Source organism: Vidua macroura, chromosome 1 (genome assembly GCF_024509145.1).
Source record: "Vidua macroura isolate BioBank_ID:100142 chromosome 1, ASM2450914v1, whole genome shotgun sequence".
Lineage (NCBI taxonomy): Eukaryota > Metazoa > Chordata > Aves > Passeriformes > Viduidae > Vidua > Vidua macroura.
Genome location: NC_071571.1, coordinates 35148513 through 35174585, shown reverse-complemented (window position 1 = coordinate 35174585; position 26073 = coordinate 35148513). Strand labels below are relative to the sequence as shown.

Below are 26073 nucleotides of genomic sequence, written 5' to 3'. Positions count from 1 at the left end.
AAACCTGTTTTAGGGGATATGGAGTAGGAAAATAGTCTTGAAATAATAGTATATTTGAATAACATGTCTTATGTTGTTCATTATCTATTGTTGTTGAACAGTTCTTAAAAGGAAAAAAAAAAAAAAACCCAGCATTCTCAGGTACCACAAATGGAGATTTAGTAAATAAGTTACATTACACAAGAGCAAAACACTCATGAGAGCATCAGTTTGCTCAAACCAAAAATGTAGCTTTGAAACCCGATTTAAACAGTAATCTTTCTGTCAAAATATATGGGTACATATGGAATTACACAGCTAATGTTTGTGATCTTGGATTTGAAATTCCAGAGCTGAGCCTTTTCAGAAAGAGAAAACTACAGTGTTCTGCAAAGAGCTCCTCTGTAATTAACTGCTATTTGCAGCCATCACTCCAACTCAATAAAGTTCTTTCTTTGGGATTAAAGCACTAAACTCAAGAGTGAAATTTAAGTAGCTCCTATATTTAGTATTACTGACATGCCCAAAATTATTAATCTCTGCACAACAATGATAAACTCTAGTGTATTCTTAAATTTTCATATAACCTGCATATGTCTTAATAGTAAATGGCACTGAAATACTAGCAGGTAAATAGAATGAGAAAGAACACAGCCTCAGTGCAGCTACTTGTCTTTTACCTTACCCCTTTCAGTTTTATTTAAATGCCGGTTTTTCAAAACATTGGAAATAGCAAGGACATGTTTCAAATGAAGTAATTTTTAATGCTTGAGTGCTCTTTTGCAAATAGCTGTTAAGTTTGCTTAGCAAGCATTTCTCTTAACAGCAGATGACAGCAGTTTTGTGAAAGGTGATGTTACATAATGATTTTACAAAATCTTTTACAAATGCTTTGTAGGTTTTGACATTGACACACCAGATGACTTTGGCAGGACTTGTCTTCATGCAGCTGCAGCTGGAGGGTGTGTAAAAAAGTATTCATAATTTCATATTCAGTATTTCTTTTTCAGTTGTTGATCATTCTTGTTCTTTTTTTTTTTTTTTTTTTTGTATTATCTCCTCTCTGTTTTTCCTGCCCTCTCCCCTTGGAACTTATGTAAACATGAAAATAATATCAAGATGGATTCTATCTACAAACAAAAAATTATTTAAATGTTCAGCTCAGTAAGTCATTGCTGGAGTACAGTGTCCAAGTATCATCAGCCTTACTTTAGGTTTATGTTTGGGGATGAATTGATTCCTTTTTTTTTTAAATTCCCATGGATGATGATAAATTTTTTAGAATTCACAGCATTCAAAGATGGCATGCCCACCTCAGATCACTATGGGACTTGAGATAGAGAACAGCAACTTTGGGAAATTTGTTTCCCATAAAAACCCATAAATAAAAGGTCAGTCTAAATAAACTAAAAGCAATAATTAAATTCCAGAGTTTAGGTGGATGAAGTAGTCAGAACTACTTGCTCATCACTTGAGTTGTGATCCATATTGATTATTGTTATTGTATTGTAGGTTTTCTATAGCAGCTACTCAAAATTGCCTGGAAGAATTGGGTAATAAATTTCATGATACACTTTGTGGGACACAAGAACTCCATAATATTGATATTTTCATTTTTCTGTTTGAATGTTGTTTAAGTAATACTGTTAAGTAATCATTCTAAGTCAAAAGTACTTGCTAGATACATCCTTGTTGCAAGTGATAAAAGTTAAAATGCTATCTTTTCATATAAAAACCAAATAATTTGTGACACATTCCCTCACTCATCTCCAGTTTAGGAAAGTTACCAAAATAGCATTTAAACAATTAACAATATAGTACATCTATTATGATGATCATATTTAATTGAAAACTGATTAGATTAAAAAGTAAAATATACATGTTTCAACTTACATTTGGCCTTAAAAAATATGCAGTAAAATCTTGCCTCTGTGCTGGAATCCTGGTAGCAAAAGCATGTGACATGCAGGTATTATTGTTTGTTTGTTTATAAGAATTGAATTAGGTTCATGTTTATGTGCTTTATGCATGCCAATTGGTATCAATTAAATTTATATATGTGGTCTTGAAATAATTTATATTCTTTTGGTTTGGTCCAGAAATTATGGAATCTGTTTTACATACAGAAATGTATATATCAAAAATTCCATATTATAGTTCAGTTCCATTAAACTTAACATATGAGATGTACATGTGTAGTAGTTCTGATATTTGTAGAGGCCAGTATTAAGGAAATAAAATTTGCAATGACAAGTAATAGTGTATTAATTTAATAGGAATTTGGAGTGCCTAAATCTTCTGCTAAATACTGGTGCAGACTTCAACAAAAAGGACAAATTTGGAAGGTAAGACATTCCAGATTTGTATATTAGAAAGGGCTGTTAAAAGTATTGCAGTAGCAGCTTATAGATATGTGGCCATGTCTGTGTTCCAGTTTAACTGGTTTTTTATGACATCAGGTCTCTAATAAACTATGTTTCAGCATATGTTCTCAAAAATCACAAACATATTTTGTAATCCTGTTTTGTTAGGTAGGTGTTTAGTCTTGTTTTAAAAAACTGAATTTCATATTCAACTGTAATTTTTGTGAACCTTCTTTCCTTGTAACATGGATCTAATATGTTTAAAGTGCTCTCATCCAAAGACATTACTAATGTTTTCCAAATAATGTATTAGTCAAATCTATAAATCTGTGGCTGTTTCTGAGCTCTTTTATTAAAATGCCCAGTATTTTATTATAACTGCTTCACCTTTTTAATTTCACAGTATCGATCCCTTTCTGCTTCCCTGTTTGAGCTCTGAACTCTTTTGGAATGACATTAATTTCTATTTTTAGTATATGATTAAGTTTAGATGGCAGGATCAGTACTAATGTAAAATCTCTCATCACATCATGGAAAATATGGTTTTCTGGGATGTGAAGAGCAGGAGTAGGATTTAAAGAAAAAGTTATGGATCCAAAGTTGTATTTTGGTTTAAATTCCACTTCCATTATTGTCACACTATGACACGAAATAACTCACGCACGCACACTAAGATCAAGAGAGCAAAAGGAAGCAAGTTTTATTTCTGACTTCGCAATATATAGAATTCCAAAAGTGACAGTGGATTGAAGGATAAAATTGTTACCTGTCCAACTATATTGGTCAAACCAACAGTCTATCAATTCTCGCTTCTCACAAAGAAGAATATAAAACAATCATTATTTACATGATAGTGGGTGAGAAACTCTAGTAGAAATATGTAAACATCAGAAGGCATAGAAAACTTTTAAAATAACTCTAAAACTTTTAAAAGAACAGGGCGACACATTATTTCTTGTGAAAGATACAACTATGTCACAATTTTGTCATCAAAAGTTGGGGTTTCCTTTTGGTTTGGTTTCGATTTTGGTTTGACGTTCATGTTATATAGAGCAATTTTTTCAGGAGATGGAAAATACTAGTTTAAAATGGGGAGAAATGGGAAAAAGACATTTTAAGGGAGAGGAAGGAGCCTGAATATCTCCTCAAAATCAAGATATTTATAGCTGCAGTCTCTTTTTAAAAATAGAAAATTAAATTCTGAGTCATATTGGTCTTTTTAAAATTTTAGCTAAACTGGCATATTTAGAGAATTGTTTATGTATTTGAAGCTGGGATAAGTTTTCTCTGACATTTTACATCAGTACTAATATTTCATGGTTTTGATACAAGAAGACAAGGTATATTTAACAGTGCCTCTGCTATGTCAGTATAGATAAAAATAAATAAAAATGTTTTCCTCTCTTAGGCAAAATTGTGCTTTGTTTATTAAAAATGTCTGTTTGTGCAATTGTTCTGTTTTATTCGTGCTATATTTAGTTGTTGTGCAGATTTTAATTTGTCTATATTTTTCCACACGGCTTAAAATTACTTAACAGAAAATAGTATTTCTAATGTAAACTGGATTTCCCTCTCTAAGTTTACACAAGAAAATTCAAATAAAGCTTCATTTAATATGAAGTTTGTGCATATTTTGGCTGGCATATATGGTTCAGCATCATTAAGTGGTCCCTAGAAAGTGGCCCTATTCATTAGTACTGTGATGATGCATTTTTCACCACAAATACTTACTTAAAAATGTAAGGAGGATTTAAGTTTCACTTTATTTTGCTTTTTTTGTCTCTATAATATTATTTTGCTGTTATTTACCATTGTACTTTTTATTTAAATGTGTACTAAAGAACTCCACTCCATTATGCTGCTGCCAATTGTAATTATCAGTGCCTGTTTGCCCTTGTGGGATCTGGAGCTAGTGTGAATGACCTTGATGAGAGGGGTTGTACACCTCTGCACTATGCAGCTGCATCAGACACAGATGGGAAGTAAGTGGCATGCTTTGTACTAAAGCCTTTCTCTTTAGGAACATTTGAGCTGTGAATTTCGTGTGTGTTCTGCCTTCAGATTTGCCAAATGCATTTCTTGTATTTTTAAAGATTAAACTTGACAGAAGTGTGTGCTTTGTATATAAAAGACATAATGTAACAAATATTTCAGAGGAAAAAATGAACAGCAGGAAAATAGTATTGTAAGAATTTTATGTCCTATAATGCAGATGTCCTAAATCAGGAATTAATTGGGAATAGAGTTCTTAATCCTATGTGTTGTGCAGTGGTTAAATAAATATCCTTTGTGGTGGTTATTAAGTTAATTGTGGGCAGTAGGGTCATTTTGCCTTAAAATCAAATTCTGATGAAGGATGGATATTAACTTGATATTTCAATATGAGATGCTTTGTCTATTTGATGTTTGAGTAAACTACAGCTGTAATGCCAAACATGACTATCTGTTGATAGTGTAAATTTTTATGATGTAGTTACACTTTTATTAATGAGATGCGTCCAGAATCTTTCATAAATCCACTGATCTCTTACATGTGTTTATTTTCTAACCAGTGGTTATATTTGGCATATTTATGTCAATGACTTAAATACATATATGCAAAGTGTATGTAGGTAGGACCAAAGTGATGATTACTTAAGCTCCAGACATTGGATGTATTGAGGAGACAATGTGCACACATTGCATATGCAGCAGCACATTCCACATGCACACAGTGACACCTTCCCTGGAGAAGTGCTGCTTCATGCCAAATCACCTTTTTTTTTTTAATACAGCAACTTTTAAAGGGTGAGATAGCAATAAGAATGAGGTGTTGTATAACTTACAGATTGGGTTTTGAAGGCTAAATAAAGAATACATGTATGGCCATTTAACTTATATTTGAACAATGTGCCTTTTTTATGTAAAGCCAGATTTCAAAATTAAATTGTCTGCTGCTTTTTAGAAATAATTTCGATTCCTGCTGGAGCTTGCTGAGATAATTTTACTGTAATTGCCCTCTTACAAGTTGAGCTAGGATTAATTTTAGCTTCACAGTTGCTCTGAAAACCTCCAAACTATAATGGTTCTTCAGATGACATAGTTTTGCCATCTGTCTTACAAAAGGCAGGAGCAGGAATGATGATGACAATACTGCAGAGCTTTGGGAGGTAACTCAGAGCATCATCTCTGGAGCCCACGGGCTGTTGCCCTTCTGATAAACATCTGGGTCTCTGGAAGACAGACTGCAAAGCAGAATGGCCTGAGGGGAAGCTTTTTATATTGATGCACCAAGATGAGTAGTAACAGCTGGAAAACCAGTACTGCTCAGCTCATTCAAAACAGGAATGAAGTTAAAAATGATTACTGGAGTTGGAATATAAAGTCTGGGAAAAAACATTTCAGGAAAACATCTACATAAAATTCCAAAAATATTTATGTGCAATTTTATGGTCTTTATTCACACATCTTTAAAGACAGATTTTAGAGACAAGGATGTTTTTGTTGAAAATTATTTTCCAGTTTATTCCTGTTTGAAAGTGTTTCTTTTGAATCTTTAACAAATGCTTTTGATCTGGAACGAACACCACTAAGCCCCATTTTACCAAGACTAGAGAGAAAAACGATTTCAGAATGAGGTAGAATAAGCAGCATCTTAGAGGAGAAAAAAAAAAGTTGCTTCTAATTATACTTTTCTAATGGAAAATAAATAAATAAATAATAAATATATGGGAAATAAATTTAATTTCAGAAAGTTTGATTAATATTCTCTTTAAGAGACCTTTTGAGGACAGTTAATTATGTGAAAGATGCAGGAGTAATCTCTCTCTTGGATGCAAAAAAAATCAAAAATAATTATCTGGTTTGCACTTGAAAGATTGGGTAGTTGAGGATTTTTAGTAAACTTGGCTCCATGCAGTGTATTTAGTGTATTGTAGAAATTTAGGTAGCCAAAGCCAGTGACATGTAACATTTATTAATCACCCATGAATGCTAACACAAAATTACTGATCCAAATTAAAAAGAAAGTTAGATGATTGGACAAATGAAATGTAAGAACTCTAATTCTTACTTAATGAGACAAATTGATTTGTCTTTGAGTTCTCATAAATCTCATCTCATTTTAATTCAAACAAAAACATGCAAGCACAGTTGTCATTAATGAAGTCCAGGCATTTGTTTACTGGACAAATAAAACCTGAGTTGATTGGTTAAAAACATAGATGTGCTTTACAAGTAGCTTTTTATTAGCTATACTGAACTAGTTTTAAAGTTACTTGCATCTTATATTAAATGTGTTATTCTTTAAAACTCAAGAAATTTTACCTTTTTGACTACATACTAAGTCCTTGTTTATGCTGGGCAAAAAATTATGGAAGTGGGAGTGCACCTCTGATAAGGAAGTATTTAGTGATCCCGGAGAAGAGAAGGGATGTTGACCTGTTGTACACTTCAGAATAACGAATAGCTTCACCAGCAAGTTCAAGGTTATAATAATGACTTTGGAAAATGTTGCTGAAATTATAGACAACATAAAAGTATGAAACAGCAGGGTTATTGCTTGCAATCATTTAGTGTGCACACATGGGGTCTCTTAAAAGCAGAAAACTAGGGAGAGATTGAGCTGACTTGAATCCCCCATTTCCCATTCTTCTGACTGAGTGTGGTTGAAACTGGGCTGATCATATTCTACCTTATAAATTTGTCTAGTGAAAGTAAGGAATGGTAAGATATATGTATGACAATAACTGAGTATTTACTGTACAAACAAATTTTTTTAATTGTGTCTCGTAGTGGAAGAGCGTGTGTGTGTGTTATTCTTGTGTGCTACCATGAAGATCTGCTTCTCTTCTTTGCCTATAACATACAGAAGAAGGGATAAATGCAGAAAAGCATACAAAATAGTAATCATTGATATTAGCAAAGGTAACTGCGGTTGTGTTAGCCAGGAGGAAAATAGCTGTGAAATACTAGTTTTAACCAAGTCAGAGAACTTGGAAGATGCAGGATGTCTGCAGAGAAGGATTATTTCAAATTTTGAAGCTTTGTGATTGACCTTAATGTTTGATGTAATGAGGTAGCTTTCTCTAGTCCTAGCCAATATTGTACATTAAATCAGTGTCCCTGTGTGCTGTATTCTATTTTCCAGTTGAATTGGAACAATTTATCACTTAGCATTAAGTTGAAATTCAGCATTTAGATACATGGTTGCATATGTCAATTTGAATAGGTGCCTGGAATACTTGCTAAGAAACGATGCCAACCCTGGGATCCGAGACAAACAAGGATACAATGCAGTTCATTATTCAGCTGCTTACGGTCATCGCTTGTGTCTTGAATTGGTAAGAGAGCATACCCTAGATGAAAGGTGTACCAGCTGCTCTTACAGGGTGTGGTGGAGAGGCCAGGGCATTCCTCCACTTTGGCTGTCAGCTGGGTCACTACTGTTTTTCAGCCTCTGTGCAGATAAATTTAAGCATTTGATATTCCTAAAACAGAAGCAAGGTGAGGAGGTAGGATGCCAGATACTGGCTTAAAAAGATGAAAAATTCTCAGATGAAGAGGTAACTGGATGAAGATGTGGGATATTAGTTTTGGAGATGTGGGATATTGTTTCTTAATTTAGACTATACTACTAATTTTTTGCTGATGGCTGAAATAAAATAACCACAAGTTATCCCACTGAGAACTTTTAAGAAATTTCATGAGTATAATTTGAAAGGAGCAAATGAAATGTGGGGGAAGAAAGGGTGCTTATGAAATAGTTCATGCAGTTCCAGTAACTAGTGGTCACATAATAGAATTTCAGATAATAAAGCCATGGTTAGTTTTTTATTGCTCCCTTTGCAAAAATATGTATGTTATTTGATATACTTTGTTTTACAACTTCAGTATTTTTTATTAAAATTGCACTTTTATATTTAAATGTATTCAAACATGAATTTTGGATGTTTTTAATTACAGATTGCAAGTGAAACGCCTCTAGATGTTGTAAGTGTATTATTTCTCACTTTTTAAGTATTTCTATAGAGCAAAAGAGAACATGTAGTTTTAAAAATATTGCTTTCTTTTTAGACTTACTCAGCCATTTCTTCAATGCATGAATGTATTATTAATTTCAACTACAGTTTAGATTTAATTGGACTTTACAATTTTAAAATGGGAAATTACTTTTTAAGCCATGTGGTTTTTTAGTTAAACAGTTGGTTGACTGTGATATAAATGTGTGATAATGAAAATGAAATTTGAATGTACTTGGTGTTCTTCAAATACTTTGAATGTTTTAATTCCACTAATGTACGTAATTAAATACGGTCTTGAAAAACTTCAGAACACATCCGAAAGTCGCAAATAGAAACGTATATACGTAGATATTTTAATGCTGTAATTATTTTGCTTTTTTTGAGTCCATTTTTTCTCTCTGAGAAATGTTTTTCTGTTCTGTGAAATCCATCCTGCTGTCTGGCCTTTCATATTGTTTTCTGCTGACTTTTCACCTAATCAGAATGCTTACTTGGCTGATGTTTGGGGCTTTTTTTTTCCTGCTGCTGTTGTCACCTGTCCTTGTTTTCCCTTTGTATTCATCTTTCATATGGCTACTTCAGAAAAAATATTAATTTTAATTTAATTTCTGATTGAATTATTGCATTGTTATGCAAAATTAAACTCCTGGGGTTGGAACATGAATATGGGGGAGGTGTTGCAGTTGATTCAAACTAAAATGTTGAAGATCAGGACATCTGTAATTCTATACTATTCTTCCTACTTTTTCTCCTTTATTTTTCAATCTGTGTATATGGGAAACTAGCAATTATTACTGAGTGTTTTTAAAGGTGAGGGGGTTTGCACTCACTCTGACTTTCTCTCTCTAAGCTGATGGAAACATCAGGCACTGACATGCTGAATGACTCAGACAACAGAGCACCTATAAGTCCGCTGCATTTAGCTGTGAGTTCTCAGTTCTTTAGTGATGACAGCTCATCTGGTAGCAAACAGTTGTTACACAGATTTATTCATTCTGGATTTTTCAAAATAGGTTAATAAACAAAATGCAAACGTATGTACTAATATTCCTGAATGAGTTTTAAAGGATGAGTTTTGCATGTCACTTGAAATTTGCTTTCATGTGGAATCCTCTAATTAAAATCTATGCTAATGAAATTTTATAAGACTTGTTCTATAAGTAATTATGACTTTTTTCATCATTACATTGTTTTACTTTCTTAATTGTTAAGTATGAGAAATGTTTGTCCTTGATACTTTAGGAAAGATTTGCACAAGGAGTAGTGCAGGACAGTGATGAAATTCTGTCTATAAAAAAATATTCAAAATACAGAGTAACCAGCTCAATATGTAGCTTTGATCTTTTCACTGAATTTAAAGCAATTGAAAAACCACACTATACTTTCTGCAAATAGAGTCTCATGCAGTACATAAATATATACCTATATATATATATCTACAAAGTAAAAAATAATATTTTATAGTGGTAAATGAAAGCTATTTGTACCGCATTCTTATTATAGGAGCTTTTTTTTAATATTTTATGTAAAAAGCTAAAAGAAGTTCCTTAAGTTTGCTTATGTTCCTCACTTGAAATAATCTGAGGATGATGTAACTACAACATAAAGCAATGAAACATTGTGCAGTAGTCACAATACTGTTATTTATGCGGATTGAAGACAGATGATTTTCTGGAGTAGTTGCAGTTGTTGACTGAAAGGATAAAATAGGAAAAAACCACCAACCTTCTTGCTGAAATTGTGCGGTTTTTTAAACTAGTCATAACTGTTGTAACTACTTATGTGCTGCATCAGTTGTTCTTCTGCATGCTAAAGTAAGAATAGTCTCTTTACAGACAGTTTCATTTATGTAGTTCTGGCAAGAAAGGGAAAAATGTTAAGGATGGGAAAATTGAAGAACTTTCTTATTCTTGTAGGCCTATCATGGCCACCATCAAGCTCTGGAAGTGCTGGTACAGTCGCTGCTGGACCTCGATGTGAGGAATAAAAATGGAAGGACACCACTGGATCTTGCTGCCTTTAAGGGACACGTGGAATGTGTAGATGTGCTCATTAATCAGGGAGCATCAATCTTGGTGAAAGATTATGTTGTAAAGAGGACCCCAATTCATGCTGCAGGTATGTGCTAGCTACTAACCTCTAAAATTTTGGATTTTGAAGTGGATAATCTGTTTAGAAGTCTCTGTCATTAATGTTCTAAGAAATAGTATTTAGGAACAGAGGATGACTTTCAAGGTATATGCTGTGCTGAGAAACATGTAGCAAAAGAGTTGCAGGCAGAAACCAAGATTAATCCAATAAACCAGTGGAGTCCAAAGAGTGCTGTCTCACACACACTTCTCTCTGGAAGGGTGCATTGTCCTTGTCCATTCAAATGGCTGCGCTGACAGGTGTCAGTGACATGTCCCTGCTTCTCTACTCGTCTTTCACGCAGCTTGACCTGCAGGCCCAAATTTAGACAGGCAAATTGCATTGCCTGTCTTGGCAGTCAAATACTTCTAAAAATGACTGGAGTCTTGGAGAATTTTGGCAGTTTGAGAAGAGACATGAAAACTTACTTTGATTTTTTTCCAAGGATTTAAATGACTCCTGAGCATTTTCAAAATACCACCAATCCTTTGCAGTATTTTCTTGCTGAATTTCCTAGAAAACATCTCTAGGCCTGCCTTTCTGAGCCTAGAATCCACACTATAGTCTTATTTTTTTCCTCGCATTAAAAATAGGCTTATTAAATTTGACATTTATAGTAATGGTGTTACAGAAGTGTTGCAGTTAAAAAGAGCATTATGTACAAAACATCATCATTCTAACCACTTGATTTGTTGTCCATGAGCACAAGCTGCATTCTTCTGTTTGATTGAGCTTTCCTAACTTGTGTTAGCATGTCTGTCAGCTACAGAAACATGAATTGTCGCTGTGCTTGTGTGAACTGAATACTGCAGCTGTAGGTCAGAAATAATTTCCCTTCCAAGAAGCAATCATTTCTCTTTCATGAGTTGCATTTAAATGAGATTTCTCAATTTTCTGTTTGTTCTTTTTCCATTTTTTTAACTGCTTGGTTTATTACATCTATGCATTACATTTTCTTCCCCTTTCTAAATGTGATTTCCATTATTATTTTATAACTAGGTGCATGCTACAGTTGCTAACAAAATCTGACTATGATTTGCTAGGTATGTGCTTTCCAGTGCCTTAAAACAAGCAAAAATTATGCTAATTCCTATATTTTAATCTTCCTTCTTATGTATGTTGTATAAGCATATATTCCAATTACTTTTAATATATACAACTTCTTATATCTATATATATATAGATATATATATAGTCTGTTGGCAATTGATAGTTGGAATCAGTTGTTTCTAACACTGTACAGTTGAGAATACCTAATTTCTGAAATTATTTTCTAGTGTTCATATTTTAATTTAAGTTACAACAATGGTAAAGCTGTACAGTGGGTTTTCAAGCTAATGGGCTTTACTCTGGGCAGGTAGGTTGCCATTCTGTTTGAGCTGTCTACTCAAAGGCAATTAATATAAACCCCATATTTTTATAATGTTTTACAGCTACAAATGGTCATTCAGAATGTTTGCGGCTATTGATAGGAAATGCAGAGCCACAGAATGCCGTGGACATTCAAGATGGAAATGGACAGTGAGTTTAAATGATGGACATTCTGTTCTACACAAGTTATTGCATTTCATAAAAGAAAAAACCCAAATATTTTACAGTAGCTATTTTTAACTTATTTTAAAAGGAAATTATTGCAATAAACATAAACTTGAGCGTGAAAAATGTTCAGTTGGGAGGAAACTAAAATGTGTCTTACTGTCCAGATGCTGAAAAAATGGATTCTAGTTACTTAATCGGGATTTCTGAACTGGGGCATGGTACTTTATTTTCTCAAATCGAAAAAGCAAATGAGTAGAAGGTCATTGATAATGTAAATAACGTAAACAGTGTTTACATTGGAAGGATAGCAGTTGTTATACTTGAGCTGAGTGCTAATTTGTTAAATTTCCAAGTGTAAATTTCCACTTTATTTCTGTCTCTGCTTAGGACTCCTCTGATGTTGTCAGTTCTCAATGGGCACACTGACTGTGTTTATTCACTCCTTAACAAAGGAGCAAATGTAGATGCCAAAGATAAGTGGGGAAGGACAGCATTACATAGAGGGGTAAGAGAATATTCCCTTTCTTTCATTTCCGGTTTCCTACATGCTAATTTCAAATAAGGACTTAATATGTAGTGTTAATAAATCTCTCATTATTCTCATGTTGCCATTTTAATTTTTAATTCTATTTTTAATTGCATTCAAAAAGTGGATTCTGCCTGTTTACTACCTACCCTCAGAATTTCTTTGGACTTCTAGAACCTCCTAATCTTGCTGTAAAGTGTTGACTGGAGAGGTGCTAGAGTACAGTTTTTTGTTGAAGGGAAGGCAGTGTTAATGGGAGGAAGAAAAGCATGATGCATGCCACTTGCCAAACATTTTGTTTATAGTGTCTACCAGATAAGACAATTGAATGTGCCCAAGAGATTAGTAGTTCATTCAGTTGTATTCCAAGAAAATATTCTGTCATAAGTATTATAATACATTGCTATTTTCCCAACAGAATGTCTGTTTTCAAGAATAAAAATAACAACTTATTTTGTTTATTTCATTACACCTTAAAAATGCAAAAATTTGCCTGAGGTTTGCTTGCTTTAGTTCTACACTTTGGCTTATGTACATGAATTTTTTCAAACTGGCCCTTTCCTCTCTCCCTCTCACAGGCAGTTACTGGGCATGAGGAATGTGTGGAAGCATTGCTTCAACATGGTGCTAAGTCCTTACTACGGGACTGTAGGGGACGGACCCCCATCCACTTGTCAGCTGCGTGTGGCCATATAGGTGTCCTGGGAGCTCTGCTGCAGTCAGCTGCTTCTGTGGATGCAGCACCTGCAATGGCAGACAATCACGGCTACACATCACTGCACTGGGCCTGCTATAATGGTAAAATGCATTGAAATACACCTCTAAATCTATTTGGTGATATTGGGGTAGAAGTATTAATAACTTAATATTAATACAAAACCAATATATAAAGTCCATCCTCTTTCAGTTCCTTTCAGTGAATGAGAGAAAATGACAGACATGGTGTCTTGAAGAGGAATGTATTAACATCTAATATATAAGAGATGTTTACATTTGTCCTACATTTTTGTCATACACTATCTTAGTTTTATGCCTCAAGGAGTCTTTAAAGAAATTCAGCATAATACCTTTGAATATCACATCCCAAAAAATAATTTTCATAAGGAGGAATGGTTTCAGATTAAATCTATTTTAAACTTCATATCAACTATGGTAGGCATAAGAAAATTAAATATATAAAAGTGATTCAATAAGATTTTTTTTTCCACTGATACTTTTCATGGATTTGAGAGTGAGGGAGACCTTAAATGTAGGAAAACCATTCAGCTCCTTTGCTAAAGATTTTGTTCTCTGTGTTCATTTAGAACATAGCAGAGGTTGCTTTCTATTTCATCTCTGAATTACATGATAGAGAAAAATCAAGAAGTAAGAGATTAAACCTTAATTTCACCACTTATTATTATGTGAATAACTACTGAGTTGATGCAGCTGGGTGATAATTTCAACTAAATGTGGAACAAAAATAAACCTCAAATGGTGGAGTTGTTTTCATGGTGACAAAGTGATGAATGTACAGAAGAGTTTGCAATGCAGAGGTGTAAAGAATTCAATTAGGTGTTCTGGATGTTATTCAGACAGCGTGAGGTACCTTATAAATTTCATAAGGTTTACAGTATTATGTGTCAGTTTGATTTTCAGGATTCAAGAATGTATTGGTTCCTAAATGTTGAATATTCAGCCCTGTTGAATATAACCAGTCTTTCTTTGAAATTTTCAAATACAATACTGCCTAATCTAATTTAGATACATATTTTTCATTGTAAGCCATAATTAGACCTTTTCCCTTCTTTTCAATACCTAACTCTTATATTTGCTTTAGGTCACGACAGTTGTGTAGAGCTGCTCCTGGAACAGGAAGTTTTTCAGAAAATGGAAGGAAATTCTTTCAGTCCCTTGCATTGTGCTGTGTAAGGAAGTGCAAAATTATTCTTCATAAATTTCATTGCTGTATTTAACAAAAGATTTATCATTCTGTAAATAACAGTCTGTTTAATTCATTATAGGATAAATGACAATGAAGGTGCTGCAGAAATGTTAATCGATACACTAGGTGGTGGTATTGTAAATTCAACAGATTCAAAAGGAAGGTAAGAGTGCAAATGCAGAAAGAATGTTTGTAATGTAATACAGTCGATGTGCTAAATTCTTCAGTCGTTTGGGGGGTTTGTATTTGCTACTTAACATTAATTCCTTGTTCCCCCGGCTTTATTCTTTGAAGGTTTTTGTTTTATTCTGTGCTAGAAATAAATTCTAGATTTTTAAAATTCTGATCTAGTTCAGTAAACTTGAATCGGCTTTTTGTTATACAGGCAAGTTAGAGCATGTTTTAAATTTTGTCACTTTGTGGCTAGAGCTTTATGCATCTTTCGTTTTTTCTGAATCAAATTGTATCTCTATTATAAACTGTGTGGGTGGCGTTAGTTGAACCTAGAAAGGGACTTTTTAAAGGCAGCAGTCACAACTCTAGCAATACTTATTGCAAAGGATCAGTGGGAGAGACTGCAGAGTCTTTTTTTATTTGTAGGATCACAGGCAGGAATGCCCCATTGAATACAGTAGAAAGCATGGCTGAACATGGCCATATTGTCTTTTGATCTGTTGTAGAACACCTCTGCATGCAGCAGCTTTTACAGATCACGTTGAGTGTCTACAGCTTCTGCTTGGTCACAGTGCTCAAGTAAATGCTGTAGATTCTTCTGGGAAAACACCTTTAATGATGGCTGCAGAAAATGGACAGACGAATACAGTTGGTAAAGAGAAAGCTTTATGTACTTCTGCTCTTAGCTCTGTTAATCTTACTGGGTGAAGTAGCCTTACAGTTAATGTTCTTGTGAATATATTTTGCCAAAATTCTGTTTTTATTTTGCCGTTTAGATTTTAAGGACTATGCTTTTAGTTAATAAAAGTCTTTATTTCCCCAGAGGTGCTGGTTAGCAGTGCTAAGGCTGATCTGACTTTGCAAGACAATTCTAAGAACACAGCGCTCCATTTGGCTTGCAGCAAGGTGTGTGCACCGTCTGACTTATCAGTGTTGAGCTTTGTGTTATCAAGCACTGTTTGAAAGTATTGCTACTTTGAGAAAACACTTAAAGCAATTTGTGAAGAATATTTGTTATGTGACAGATGTTTGTTCTGTGTTAAGGGTCATGAAACTAGTGCCTTGTTAATCCTGGAGAAGATTACAGATAGAAACCTCATCAACGCCACCAACGCAGCGTTGCAAACGTACGTATCAGCAGGGAGCGTGTTTGAAAGATGAGTTCTTGGTGTGTATCTTGCTCATAAAGAGGAATATTTTTCAGATTTTTTTTTCAAACTCATTGAATTTAAACTGTTAATAGGTACCAAGAGTTGAACCAATATGGAATTGAAAGGGTGTTTTGCTCATATTTCAAGCTCTGGATGTTTTTTTTTCTTCTGGGTCAATAGGATGAAAAAAAAAAAAAAACTTAAATTATTGTAATTCATTTGTGGAGTTACTGCAATCCACTGAGATTACCTGTAAACTGAGGTTTTTCTATTTTAAAAATTATCCAGTTTTTCAATTGAAAATCACTTTATTTAACACCTTGAGACAAACTAAGACTTGGTCTTCAAAGATGGCTACTTTAAAAAAAATACCTGCCTGAAGTGTGCTTTTATTCTTCAGCATGCTTTCTGTTTCATAATTCAAGGTCTTTCCTATTAAATATCATGGAGAATACACTATTCTTAGACCTTCCTGAAGATAGTCTCTCAAGTAGAATTAAACCTGTTTGGTTAGCCTAAATCAAAAGGAAACCTTAGAAATGTGTGGTATGTCATACCAATCAAGATGAGCTACTGAAATTACTCTTAAGACTTTTCTGTGTTTTTTCCTTTTAGAGAATGCATTTGTGTTCAGGGAATACTTGACACATGATGTATAGCTGAGTTATGCACATGAATTATTAGACTGCTTCAATAATGATATCACAGACCATTTAGGAAAAAAAAAAAAAAACACCAAAACTACCTTATACTGGAACTTGTAAGCAACTCATATATTATTCTGGCCTTACATCCCTTCTGGAATCTTGCCACATTCAAGCTCATACAGTGCTTCCAAGTATTCCCTGAGAACTGCTTGAATTAAGGAGTTAAAATAGTAAGAATTCTTCCTTTGCTTTTGCTGCTCACCATGGTGCACCTCAGGCAGCATGAAATAACCAGAAAGCAGGAAAGGATTGATTGCCTCATTTCTGGCTTTAAGCAAGGATGTCTGGGGAGAAGGAAAAGCAAAAAGGAGATGGGAACAGATGTGGGAAAGTATGCTATCACAAGCTCATGTAATTCCACCCACATGCCTTGGCTCAAATAGTTTGATCAAGAGATGTCATGGGATAAAATAGGTACACATTTGCACCTCCATAAAGTGTTTATATAAATTGCAAGGATTTAACCGTTGTTTAAATAATACTGCTTTAGCAAATGTTTAATAACTAAATTGTCTTTCTGAACAGCTTAAACAAAGTCATTCTTTGTGGCAAGATAAGCATTAAAATTTTTGGTCTCTAGATTAAAATTATTTTAATTACAGCACATTTTCAGTATATCTTGTGGGGTGTCGTCATTCTTCAATTTTTAGTACTTTAATGTAAGCACCATAGATACAGCTGCTCCTGTTTGTATCTTTTGTATTTCTGATATATAAGTAAGGCGTTTGTTTCCAACTCAAAATATAGCTTATAGTTAATTCAAACAACTTCAGGAATCTTAGAATGAATGAAGAGCAATATAAAGCAGAAGGGAAGTAAGCTGATAATTCTGTTTCCTGCTGAGTGATAGTAAGGTTTTATTTAAGCCAGTGGGAACCAATTTGAAAAACTGTTGCATTTGAAAAAGATATAATTGGAATATGTGAGATAAAGCTAGACTTCCCTTTATAGAGCAAGTCAACACAAAATTGATTTATGGTTAGTAGTTTGAGGTTTTGAAAAGTAATCTGCTTTTCTTGCTTCATGCATTATACTGTGAAATATTTTTTCTTCTATAATCACAATAGAATATAGTGGTTTCTAGAAGGCAAATTGATGAAGTACTTCTTCATCTCTTTACGGGTATTTCCATGTAGCAGCAAAGGACTGCCATTCTGCTGTTAGAGCTTCAGTGACTGATGGCAGTGATATGCAGTTACTCTCACATGTGACAGAATCTGTTACAGCAGTTGAGTGGGGGATTTATCAACAGTAGGGTGCCAAGTGTTTCTGACTTTCTAATATGATAAAGTCAGTAAGCAGGCACATCTTTACTAGCAGCTGCTTCCTCACTGTGTGTTGCCATGGAAAGAAGTTCACAATTAGTATTGTAGAGTTTCTGTGCAATGAGAAAAGAGATTTGTTGAGTTTCCCATCTTAGTTATTACAGCTACAATATTTATATAATGTGTAAATAACATAGAAGTATAAGTATTACATTTAACTAGATGCAAGCTATCTATCTTACGTAATGACTTGTTCTAAGGTTTATATATGAGTTTGCTTGTCTTCACAGACCTCTGCATGTTGCTGCTCGAAATGGACTAACGGTTGTAGTTCAAGAGCTTTTAGGGAAGGGAGCAAGTGTACTTGCTGTAGATGAAAATGGTAAGAAAAATCTAACTTTGTTTTCCTGTAAGGAACTGTGGTTCTAAACTCAACTCCCTGAAAAGCAGTAACTCTGGAAACTCCAGATGAGCCTTGCAGTAGGTTGCCCTCACAGAAAAAAATGTGTTGGTGGTGGATCATTTTAGCAAGGCAGCAGAAGGGTAGGGAGAGGGAAAACTTTCAGAACGATCCAGGTCACGGCACAGAAAAGTTTGGTTTGCGTTTGTAGTTTTACGATGCACTATAAAAGTAGTTTTATGATGCACCTATAAATGCACTAGCTTTGGCGTACCAAAAATGGTCAGAAAAACATAATGGTCAAAGTAAAATATAACTTTCAGCTGTTAAGCTGGATTGAATTGCTATTTGTTTTGTCACAGTAGGTATACTGGCATTAGCTTTTAAAAGCTAGTATGATTTACAGCTCACAGTTACTGTTCTCAAGCTTCTGGCTCTTCAGAGTTTTTTGGCACTTAGAAGTAAGAAGTAACTGCTTTATCACGAGAATAAATCCTGCATCTTGTAAGAACAAAAGAAAATTATATTTACTGACTAATTCACATATTTTCATGTAAGATATTTGTGGTCCTCTAAAGCTGTGCTTTTGAAAGCATAAGACACTGTCTCTTATGCCATGAAAGCAGTAGCTGGGATTTGGGGAGGGGTGAGGCAATGGATTGTTTGCTTTTTGACTTTGTTTGGGTTTGTTTGTTATTTTTTATTCCAAAAGTGATGTGCCTAATGAATAGTTCTAATTATATTTCCGGTTTGGAAAGCTTTTCCTCTTTTAATGTTCATTGTGACTTTCTCTGTGTGTTTCTCAAATTACATTGCTTAAAGTGACATGGGTGACTTAAAGATCATTCCTTGCCTGAAATAGGGCACAAGAATAAGTGCTGAAAGAAACTCTCCTAAAATGAAAAGATTGAAAGATATATCTTCTTTATTTTTGCTTCTCATCACATGTATGCTGACTGGAGACATTTGCATTTTTGTGGGCTTCTCATATACAGCCAGCCAGTCCCTTGTTAGGATGGATCTTTGACATAACAGAGGAAAAACATTTGTGTCAAAGTACCCTTGGCAGCCTGGGGATCTGAAAATCTTCTTTTTAATTCTGCTCACATTTTAAATTTTAAAATAAGTCTGAGCGCTGTCTAATATTTTTCCTCACTGTGGTTCTTTCTAATAGCAATTGCTTGGTTTATAAAATTTTAAGCAGCCTTGAAAATACATATCAAGCAGCCTTGATGCTTTTTCTGACTAAAGAAGTAGGCAGTGGAATATTTTGGATCACAACACTGATATTCTCTTGCTTTAGCATAGTCCAGATAAGTTCAGTGATCTGCCAAACAAGATTGGCATTTCATACAGAATTAGATGATATGGGAGTTTAATTTTAGTTTTAGAAAGTTTTAGTGTTTTACATGGAACCTGTCTTGATATATGGAACATGTAACTAGCAGAGCCTCAGCTGTTATGACGATCCACTTTTTGTCTTTGAATTTGTCCCTTTCTGTAAAAACTACATTGATTTTTTGCAAGCAGTCTGTACTTCTATCTATAACTGTATAAACTGAATCCTCTGCTGCTATATCTGAGCTATAGATCATTATTGAAAAACATGAGCTTTGAAAAAAAATCATCACTCCCGTTACCTGCATTTCAGTTTATAAATAGTTTATAAGATTTTTAAAACTCTGAATTTGAAGTCACATTGCTTTTGTCATAGAGCATTTCTTAAAATGGTGAGATTTTTAAGAACAAATGTCAGAAGAAAAAATCTAATCCTCTTGGTTCTTAATAGATTAAATGCAGCTGAAACAGAACATTAACTCTCCAGTATGCTTCCCAAAAGCAGTTGTGTTGAGGGTTCATTCTCAGCTCTGTATCAGTTCTTATTCAAATTTCTTTTTTTTTTCCCATTTTTCTGCACCAGTCATGATGAAGCTGCCATCACCTTCAGCTACAAAAATTCTATTGAATTGGGCATTATTAATGCAAATTTGCCCATCTTAAAAGAAATTGTTGGCTTTTTCTTTTATTTGACACCATATGAAGTTTTATTTTGTCACTCAACCAACATTTCAGGGGGAGTTTTTTTGTGTGTTTTGTTTTGTAGTGGATTTTTTTTTCCCAGCCATTTAACTTGTATTTTAGTTTATATTGGAGATGTCCAGTTTTCTGGAAGGAATTTTTCTGCAAGTAGTTATGACTTGTGCCTCAGACTCTCATCTCTTTCCCAGTGTTAATACCTCATTCAGTTGATCTTGAGAACTCTCATTGCACTGACCACATTAATAACCCTCTGATTTTCCTGTAGATGCCTTCCTGGTAACTTTCAAGCCCTAGGGGAGGGAGGAGCTCTGCATTTGAGCAGAGAGAGCCTCAGCCTTAAGTCAGTGTCCATCATGCAGACCCTTGTTTTCTGTTGTGCAAGGATGCTGCCCCAACTCACTCTACTTGTATTGCCCCATCTACAAATGAAGATAATCAATATTTTGTTATTGTTGTTCTGTGAAGCCTTACACAGGTACAAGTGCAGATTATGGGGACCATTACAGGAGAGCTGAGGAAGAGTATTTCAGTGGAGTCAGTTCATTTACCAACATCATCTTCAAAGCAAATATAAAGTATTTATATCTGCTGTTTCCCTGGCTTATGAATTATCACTTTGCAGTTAAGTGACATAAAATTACAATTTGTTCTTATAAATTTGAATTTGATATAGTGGAGTTAATATAAGTTAATGTGGTGGAGGACACAGATGTCAGTCTTCTGTGGTGTAAGCAGTTACTTCATCTTGCTATGTCTAAGGCAGGAATAAAACTGGGGTATTTCATTCCTGCTTGTGAAAGCCAGGAGCTTGAGACCTACAATTGTATATTAATTATAAGCACAGATTTTAGAGAACAGAGAACTTTTAACAGGAGCAAGTATTTTGTTTAATCCTTACATTGATCTTTTTATGATGAACTGGGATGTTCTGCTCCAGAAGGAACATGTGTATTCATGACCCTAGAAGTCTTTAAAAGGGGGGAGGGGGGAAGGAGTCAAACAAACAAATAAAACCCTTAAAATAGCAGATGACTGCTTGTTTTTCTTCTTTGAACTTTTATCAAGTCACGTGAGTGAAAGGAATGGTGTTGAATATGACCAGCTTGAATAAACTTACTTTGTGTGTCATCTTACCTTCATACAACCTCCAGCAACTGTAGATATTAAATGGTGTTCATCTGAGTATCAGTTCTGAGCCTTCTGTTCTGCCTTATATGCCTGAAATGCAGTCATGATCGAGGTGTGGCAAGCCCTGGCCCTTGCTTCTGAATCCTCTCAAAATGTATCTCTTCTGCAGACTGTCACTGTTAACTCTGAGCTGTTTAAGTGCTGTGGTACCTTACTAACAATGAAAACATCCGCTGCGCTGCACTTCTGTACGGCCCTATCGCATGGTCAGCTGGTGCGTTCTGTGCTTGACTTATCTGTGTTTCCTTGGATTGTGTGCTCCTTTGGGCAGGGACTCTTGTCTTGCTCTGTTCAAAGCATCAAGCACAAGGTCTGTCCTGAGTGAATAACAGTTCAACTGCAAGACTGTCCCCTGCTTGCTGTTTTCTTAATTTTTAGCTACAGTTATTTTCCATAATGTGCTTACTGGTTTAATACCTATGTGCAGTTGTACGGTACAGTAACTGCTCCTGAGCTCTATCCTAAAACTTGATCTGGACCTACTTTCTAAAATAAAGATGATTCCTTTGAATTAGTTGAAACACTTGCTGGTAGAATGAGCATTGTCTTGGTTTCCCTGCCTTCCTAAAGTCTGGATAGAAGTCTATCATGCACTTTGCGTTAAAGCCATCTATTATTTAAAATTACTTGTGTGCTGTTTACTTGGATGTTGTACACCTTGAACTTGTGGACTTTGGGGTAGTGCAGGACTTCAGACTCCCAAATGTACCTGAATATGAGTCTTCCTGTTGAGCTCATTGTGGGCATTTCTGTCCCACACACTGAGAGATGCTGCAGGGTGACCTGGGCACACGCTGCCGGGTGGAGTCAGGGAGGGGAACTTGTCCTGCTCTTGGCAGCAGAATTAGCTGTGATCTGTGGTGGTACTTAGGAGACTGCCCTGCTTTTAGAGCTGCCAGTGGCACCACCAAGGACGGTCCCTTGGTGCTGTAGATGCACCGAGACCTGTGCCAGGTCTCAGACGCCATCCGAATGGTTAAGCCTGAGACAGGAGCAGTGCACGGATCTCTGCTGAGGAGAATTTGAAGCATTTTTCTTGACATTGAATGAATAGAGACAAGTATACAGAGAAGGGGAAGCTGCAGAAGGAACAATGGTGGAGGATTGTTAGAGCCACAGAAACCCAGAAGAGATGTCACAGCTATGTGACCTGACTGCAAATCATTCCACAGCCTGAGACCTCCTGCATTTGGGGGTTTTCACAGGAGCAATGCCTGGCAGAAGTTTGGTTGGACCAACTGGGCAACCAAGTGGTCTCCCTGCAAGTTCCAGCCTGCTAACCCAGCTGGCATTTACTCAAACGTCTCTGGATTTCTTAATTGATACCATGCAAATAAAAATCAGGCATTGGCTTTATATTATTGAACATTGTAATGAAGTATATTACACTATTGTAATGAAATAATTATACTCTGCCTTTTCAATTGACTGGCCTTGATCCTTTAGCCAGCTTGTTACTGAGACAGCACAGTGTTATTGAAGTACCTGTCTGTGATGAACAGCTGTGGTGGAGATTCTGGATGAAGAAACATTTGAGCTGTAGTTTGTGCAGTAGCATTTTAGTGAACACTGTCACCTGTCCCTGCTGGCTGCTTTTAGTTGTCTCTCCTCAGCCAGCTGACTTTCTCACCATTTTCAGATCTGGGCTTTTCTCACTGGCCTAGAGTGGCTGTGCTTAACAAAGCAATTACATCTTTTCTGCAAAGCCAAATAATTTCAAGATTGTTTTTGTAACCAGAAGTTTAAAAATACTAATTGATAATGTATTTATTTCTTTTTTTTTGGTTCTTTAAACAGTGCGGAACTAAGCAATGTAAAATACTTTTGCAGCTAAAAGATTGTATGAACTTGGAGAATTTTGTACATTGTCTTTATTTTAAGGGTTTTTTTGTCTCCATTTGTAGGTTACACGCCGGCTTTGGCCTGCGCGCCCAGCAAGGACGTGGCCGATTGCCTGGCTCTCATCCTGGCCACCATGATGCCTGTTTCATCGAGCAGCACATTGCCCTCCCTCACCTTCAATGCCATTAATCATTACACCAACACCTCAAAAACTGTCACCTTCGATTCCTTGCCAATCATGAGGAGTGACCACAGCTCCTACTGTACTTTCAACAACATTGGCAGGGAGGGTGGCTACCCCTACACAGAAGAAGATGAGCTCAATGACTCAGATTCTGAGACCTATTAGAAGATACTTTTGTAGGTCTGAGTGAACCCTCACGCTGGAAGGTCAGACTCGTGCTATCAGAAAGCTGTTGCTGTTTGAATACAGAAGGAGGACACACCTTTGAGAAGATGTTTTTTATTGTGGTTACATACAAAAAAAATCTGTGAGACTCTAGGAAGATTTTTAAGAGCATATTTTGCAGAAGAAGCATAAATTCTTGAATAAGTACTTTGAATCCATGGCAAAAAAAAAAAAAAATTAAAGAATGTCAGAACTGTTTTAATTTAACTGTATTCTACCATTCTGTTTCTGGTGCCAGGAGTAATTCCTGCAGACTGGGCACCCAACTTGGTGTAAATGAACAACACTATTGTACAAGACAAAGGATGCTAGATACAAATGCTCTCAATAAACCTACAACCATTTTGAAGGCAATAAATGAGTTTGGTACAGTAGGCATTGTTTGTGCTGCAAATTGCCAAAGGACCAAATAACTTAAAGATTTTTTTTAATTAAATACGTTTTTGTGAAAACTGGAATAGGTTATTTGAGAAGTTCTTTCAACCAAACCTTAATTACTTCTGAAAAAGAAGCTTAGATTTGGGTTTAAATGTTGAATTTTATTTTTTTTTAATCATCTGAAAGCCTTCCGACACTATTAAATGTACCATAAAAGAAAGCAGATTTGCTTCTTAAGTTTTATTTTCTTTTTCTTTTAGGTGAAATGAAAATTATCTGTCATACTTTTATAATATTAAATTAAACCAGCTAACAAGGTGAAGTCAGGGTGAAAAATGTACAGTGTAATAAGGGAAGGAAGGGGTGGGACATGTGGGAGAAGTAATTGTTGCACAGTTACAGGTTTGTTTTTTTTTTAACTTTTGGGTTTTGGATGGAATTTTTCTTAATTTAAAAATACACTAGTAACTTGCAAACTATGAAACTGCATAAAAAATTGAATTGAAATGTCTTGATAACTCTGTTGTGACTGAGAGTTCTTTTCAGTAATTTATCTACTTCCTTACATCATAAGTTTGTATGTAAGATTAAAATTGTATATCCCTGTCACTTTTTTTTTAATCCCAGATTTACAGAGGGGGAGGGAGGAGGGGAGGTGAATTTAAAAGTATATTTCCCTATTAGAGAAAAAAGTACAGTGTCTGGTCTGTGGGAAGAGCTGTGTATCTTTGTTGTGCTCCATTTAGAAAATAAACAGCAGGTTTACAGGTCCCTGTAATGTAGTTCAGACTTGCCCAAATATTTTTTTTTTTATTTATAACAGACTACTGTGTTTTTTTTAATTGCCTGAAGAATGAAAAACTGACATAAGTAAGCTGAAGTTTTGTCTGTTAAATATGGATTTACTTTACTGGGCTCTGCTTTAACTATAACTGTTACTTTTCAAGTGAATTTGTTTATGTACATGCAAGGAATCCTTGCGTGTCCTGGCAAAGTACAAATAAATTACTACAAACTGATTCCAATTTCATTTTTATCCTTTTTTTGTATTGTGAAACTGGAAATCTTTGATATTGTAAATTAACAGCTGCTTTTCTGAACATAGTATGGAAACATGGGACAATATTTTGATCTATTTGATAATTTTGTGGGGTTTTTGAAAAATTAATGAGCATGTACATAGAAATAGTGACTGCTTGAATACTGTATTTACCTGCACTCTTTCAGTACTTCAAGATTCCTGTATATTTTACAGAGTATAATAAAACCCAAATGTGAGTTCTACTAATGAATAATTTATTTGTATGTACTAAGAATTAATGACAAAGTCTCTTGTCAAACTGTCGGAGTTTATAAAATCTTCATAAAGGCTTTGCCAGCATTTTAATTCTAAAATGAAGATGAGCTACTTAAAGTAATTTTAAATATTACATTACTTCATTATTTCTTTAGGCTTCCTTATAAATATTGCTTTCTTAACCATTTGTGCCTGTGTTCATTGTTTATCTCTGAGCAGAGTTAGAGTACTTCAGGGAGGTGGTGATTTCTGTGCTCTCTTCCCTCTGAATCTCTCACATGTGGCTCTGTGGCAGTGATGTTTGTGCCACGAGCAGCACTCACAAGATCCACATGGGCCTGTCTTGGGATTCACTGCAACCATTTAGATTCCAAGGCTGAAGCAATATGGACCCATTTTTTCATCAAATGCTTGTGGGAAACCTGATGAGAACGCCAAGTGGTGTGTCAGTTGTTTAAAAGGTAACAGCTGCATGTTTCTGTTAGTGAAACTATCTGATGTTAATTCAAAAACACTGTGAAAGGATGATATTAATAGGCCTTTATTATTTGTGCTGACCTCTGTCTGACTTGGAGATGACCTGTTATCTCTGTGTGGTGTCTGTAGCCATAGGGCACAAACTATAGCAGGGGACACTCCTGTCCTGCTGGAAAAATTGCAGTGCAGTAGAAGCTGGGTGACAGAGGAGGAAAGGCTCAGACGGCATTGGTTTGTTGAAAAGTCAAAGGTTATGGATACAGAATACATGCAGAAAACAGT

General features: G+C 35.1%; 1 protein-coding gene across 3 annotated transcripts in view; it reads left to right on the top strand.

The window, feature by feature from the left end:
* Nucleotides 1–25301, top strand: part of ANKRD28 (ankyrin repeat domain 28) — a 121501-nt gene extending 96200 nt beyond the window's left edge. For all 3 annotated transcript variants that reach the window (XM_053977685.1, XM_053977675.1, XM_053977666.1), the window contains 17 exons: nt 878–941; nt 2256–2324; nt 4184–4324; nt 7552–7663; nt 8286–8312; nt 9195–9269; nt 10261–10462; nt 11908–11995; nt 12401–12518; nt 13118–13337; nt 14359–14446; nt 14543–14626; nt 15144–15289; nt 15461–15543; nt 15682–15764; nt 18051–18142; nt 23293–25301. In XM_053977685.1, coding sequence (XP_053833660.1) covers nt 878–941; nt 2256–2324; nt 4184–4324; nt 7552–7663; nt 8286–8312; nt 9195–9269; nt 10261–10462; nt 11908–11995; nt 12401–12518; nt 13118–13337; nt 14359–14446; nt 14543–14626; nt 15144–15289; nt 15461–15543; nt 15682–15764; nt 18051–18142; nt 23293–23579 — 1979 coding nt within the window. In that variant the 3' untranslated portion in view covers nt 23580–25301. The remainder of the gene's footprint in view (nt 1–877; nt 942–2255; nt 2325–4183; nt 4325–7551; nt 7664–8285; nt 8313–9194; nt 9270–10260; nt 10463–11907; nt 11996–12400; nt 12519–13117; nt 13338–14358; nt 14447–14542; nt 14627–15143; nt 15290–15460; nt 15544–15681; nt 15765–18050; nt 18143–23292) is intronic.
* Nucleotides 25302–26073: the final 772 nt, after the last annotated feature.